At 42.6% G+C, this 4514-nt stretch overlaps 1 protein-coding gene across 2 annotated transcripts; it reads left to right on the top strand.

The window, feature by feature from the left end:
* Window positions 1-1670: 1670 nt before the first annotated feature.
* Window positions 1671-4284, top strand: ccnb2 (cyclin B2). 2 transcript variants are annotated; one of them, XM_005747570.2, is made up of 8 exons: window positions 1671-1855; window positions 2009-2122; window positions 2487-2765; window positions 2835-2993; window positions 3067-3303; window positions 3473-3613; window positions 3683-3793; window positions 3871-4284. In XM_005747570.2, the coding sequence occupies exons 1-8, from the start codon at window positions 1832-1834 to the stop codon at window positions 3970-3972; spliced, it is 1167 nt and encodes a 388-aa protein (XP_005747627.1). In that variant the 5' UTR covers window positions 1671-1831; the 3' UTR covers window positions 3973-4284. The 2 variants fall into 2 exon arrangements, with proteins under 2 accessions (XP_005747627.1, XP_005747626.1); XM_005747569.2 differs by having other exon boundaries at window positions 2006-2122.
* The last annotated feature ends 230 nt before the right edge of the window (window positions 4285-4514 follow it).

The following is a 4514-nucleotide window of genomic DNA, read 5'->3' as shown; positions in this document are numbered from 1 at the left end:
TTACGTGGTCAGCTTTGTGACATGCTGTGACTGTGGATTCATGTTTAAGCTCCTAATAGGGAGATAATTTCATTATGCCAGTGGTTGACAGATCAGAAGAATACCAGCCCAAGTAAACATGAAGGTGATTCAATACTTCTGCATCAGTCACTTATTTTGCTGATTTAAAGGAACGTAAAATACGACACGTAAGGTTTCAAATGTGGTTCTAATTTGAAGTTCACAAATTTGGGTTGCAGCTTTAATATTTAATAAAAATGCATGTATTTCTGTGTCAAACGTGGCCTGGCCCACATGGAAAACACAGTGGAGTCTGAAGGCATCTTGAAAATCATTCATATTTTCTTGCAAATAATGAGAACTTTTAAAGGTTGCTTGTCACAGACTTTCCTCTGCAGTCACCTCGTGCACAATAAACGTGTTTAGGCGGTTTGGAACATTGCCAGATCATACATACACATAACATGGCTTATCAGGTCTGTTGTCCAAGGACAAAGGTGGGCAAGACCACCCACCCGCTCCATGATGTGCTGGCCTATCACAGGAGCACATTCAGTGAGAGACTTACGTTGCCCAAATGCACCACAGAACGACACAGGAGATCATTCCTGTCTGTCGGTATCTCCCTGCACAACTCCTCCATCTAATGCACAGTACACACTGTAATAGTTATGCCCTATTGCACATCCTGTACAGCTTAATTTCAACCTTATATATTTAATTTTTGTTATATACTGAGATATTTATAATTGAGCTATTATATACATTAGAGCTATATTTTTTTTCCAAATTAGTAAAGTATTGTATTATTTAATTTAAGGTTTTTACTGTCTTGGAGCAACTGTGAGCACATAATATGGTCTGGGATTAATAAAGTATTCTGATTCTGATTCTTTGCAATATCTGCCAAATCAGACATGCAGAGTTACCTACAGACAGCTTGTAGTGTCTATGGATGCTGTTTGTGTTTCCATGTTCACATTGAATGAAAGTATAGTAAGAAGGTAAATTAATGGAATCTAAAGCAAACATCTAAGTATTGCTTTAATGTGGTTTTTGAAATATTTAAAATGGAAAAATTGACATTTTCCTTAAAAATTCGAAGACAAATTCTACAAAATATGGAATGAATGGATTAGCTTTGTGTCCCCCCTCTGCCCTGAATTTATGTAAGGCCAGCCCTGAACTGGTGTATCTCTCATGTATTGTAGGTCGACCCTCTACTTCATAATGTATTGATGTACTTTATGTAAATAAGTTAAACATGCTGCATTATGTATACACTGTCAAGCCACCAAATACACTCTTTGTTATCTGAATGTAAAACAAAATGACTAATAAAAATATCATTTTTTTAAAAAGGAATCTAAAGCAGTAAAAGGGATTGCTACAGCGGGTTGCCCCACAGGGGTTTGTGTCTTCGTCAGGTCCCAAACCAGGGACTTTTCGTACACAGTTTTTAACAACAGTTGCCTTTAGGCATAAGACTTGCTTACGTATTATTTAGCATTTGCTATAAATCTACTATCTGGCGCTATATTACTGTAGATGAAGCGATGACTGTGAGATAAGGTTACCGAGCACTTTAAAAGCTCATATGGCTTTAATTCCCACCTGAAATCACTAGCCAATCACAAGCGTCCGAACGAAATCGCTACATCCAATCAGATTTAGAGGACAACTATTTGAAATCTGCTCGTCGCTGTGTTGTTTAGCTACGGAAATAACTGTTTACGGATTTTGTTGGGAAACTGTCCTCTGTTAGTCTGAATTATATGCTCTTTTGCTTGTTCTTGGTCACTCTGTATCCTCGTTGCTGCCCACGGTAAACATGTCTGTGGAAGTTCGTGCTGTGGTGAGTAAAAAGACTTTTGTTTGCTAGAGAAGCGCTGCTGTTGGCTAGTTGATGCTCGCGCTGCAATAATAACGCTATCGTTTCAGTAATGTTAAACACGCTGTAGAAAAGTCGGTCAAGCCTTTTTAATGTGCATGTTTGTCTCGTTAGCAGCTCCTAACCGCAGAGAACCGGCAGAAACCGGGGAAAGCCGCCGCAGCAGCGGGTCCGAGGAGAGCAGCTCTCGGAGAGATTACCAACTTTAACGCAGCAGTGACTGTCACAAAGGTAAGAGCATCTTGGTTTGGTTCCTGACTCATTTTGTCTGCTTTGCAGTCACTTGGTAAGCAGGCAATAAAGTCTTATAGAGGTCTGATTTATTGGTATGCCTGCTAGACTAGAAGTAGTTTTACTGGCTGACTTTCAACCCAGACTTCATCTGTCTGTGTCTTTTGCAATAAACACAAACCTTGTCAACTGGTTTAGCTGAGCCAAAGCAAGAACCTTGCAGCAGACTGAAATCCCCTTAGTGGTTTGCAAAAGGGAAGGTCGCAATAGTTGAACAGAATTTTATTCCTGTCCAATCTGAAAGTCTTATTAGTGACTTGTGTTGCATTTCCCAACTGTAATGATTCCAAACTTGTTTCCTTAGAGAACAGGACAGACAAAAGTGTCAGCCAAGCCATCTTGTGTCCAAGTGGCTAAACCTGCCGATGTAGCAGTTCGACCAGTCCAAGCAGCTACAGAGCCTCTTCCTTTGGTTTTGGAGGAATCTGCAACTGATGTGTCCATGAAGGAGGAGACTGAGTTGTGCCTGGCTTTCTCTGAGGCACTGCTTGCGGTGCAGGACGTGGATGAGGAGGATGCAGACCAGCCACAGCTCTGTTCAGAATATGTGAAGGATATCTACAAGTATCTGCACAACCTGGAGGTAGTTTCTTCCCCTACCTTCTGACACCAGCTGCTGTCGTCTCTGACTTACATCAGTTTGTCTTCTCAGTTGCAGCAGACAGTACGAGCAAACTACATGCAGGGCTACGAAATCACTGATGGCATGCGAGCGCTTCTCATCGACTGGCTGGTCCAGGTTCACTCCAGGTTCCAGCTGCTGCAGGAGACTCTGTACCTCACAGTTGCCATTCTGGACCGCTTTCTTCAGGTGATGTTTCTGAACAGCCTTGTCTATGGGTTTGTGACCTGGATCTAAAAGGCTTCTTCTGGTTACGCTGCAGGTCCAGCCAGTGTCTCGCAGGAAGCTGCAACTTGTCGGTGTGACTGCCATGCTGGTGGCCTGCAAGTATGAGGAGATGTACGCCCCAGAGGTTGGCGACTTTGCCTACATAACCGACAACGCCTTTACAAAATCTCAGATTCTCGAGATGGAGCAGCAGATTCTGAAGGGCCTGAAATTTCAGCTGGGGCGTCCTCTCCCACTGCACTTTCTCAGACGGGCATCTAAGGTGGCAAATGTGAGTTTCATTATGAATTTAATGTGGAGAAGACTTCAACAGTGTAGGAATCGGCTGCCTGCCTCCAATTCATAACTTGCATGTGTATCACTCTGTATTAAAGAAAAATGGCAGCTAAGGTGTTAGAGAAACTGTAAGAATCTTAAACCTTGACGTGCATGTTTATCAGTCTGATGGGGAGAGACACACGCTGGCCAAGTACCTGATGGAGCTGACCCTGCTCGACTACAATATGGTGCACTACAGGCCCTCTGAGGTCGCTGCTGCTTCCCTCTGCCTCTCCCAGCTGCTGCTGGACGGCCTACCCTGGGTAAGTTTAAAGTCACTTTTTATGAACATCTTGCTCCTTCAAGCTGGCTGTTAATTGACCTCCCATCAGTCTCCCACACAGCAGCACTACTCTACCTATGACGAGGCCCACCTGAAGCCCATCATGCAGCACATTGCCAAAAATGTTGTGCTGGTAAATGAAGGGAAAACAAAGTTCCAGGTGAGTTGGCTGAGAATAAATACACCAGCTCATATCATGTGTGAGTAGAGACTGACCTTGAGGATCTGTCTCTGTAGGCTGTGAGGAAAAAGTACTCGAGCAGCAAGCTTCTCAAGATCAGCCTCATTCCTCAGCTCAAATCTTCAATTGTCAAGAACATGGCAGCAGCTGTACTCTGACTCAACTTTTTTCTTTTTATGATCTGAGAATTTGAGCCATTTGTATTGGCTTTTTTCTAATGCACCTTGAACTGCATATCCAAGAAAAAGCTGAGAAGTTGTTGTGCAGCTTCCAGAGGATCTACAAACTGCTTCTATGAAGTAAAAAGTTTTTCTAATCTCTAACCTTTTTTTTCTTTTCTTCCCACCAGTGGAAGATTTTAACTATTGAATGATTAAACATACCTGTTGGGCAGCAAACAGTTTTGCATCTGCATGTAATGTACCTTGTTGGAGATCGAAATAAAGTTTTAGATGGTTCTTAGACTTTAACTCTTGTCTTAGTGTGTTTGTGGGGTTTCTCCCCCCCCCAAAAAAAATCATAACCTACTTTTGGTTTGTCTTCATCATAGACAGGTGGAAAACATGAGGCAAAGCCTGACTGTTCTTGGCATGCATCTCAGTAGAAGGGCTCACAAATGACTTCATTGTGGAAGCTGGGGAGATATCGCTGCCTATCAGAACAGCTGGTTCTGGAAGTGAAACAAGTCTTGTGGAATAAC

Source organism: Pundamilia nyererei, unplaced genomic scaffold, assembly GCF_000239375.1.
Source record: "Pundamilia nyererei isolate P.nyererei 1_Seehausen unplaced genomic scaffold, PunNye1.0 scaffold00200, whole genome shotgun sequence".
Lineage (NCBI taxonomy): Eukaryota > Metazoa > Chordata > Actinopteri > Cichliformes > Cichlidae > Pundamilia > Pundamilia nyererei.
This window is presented reverse-complemented; position numbering and strand designations above follow the sequence as displayed.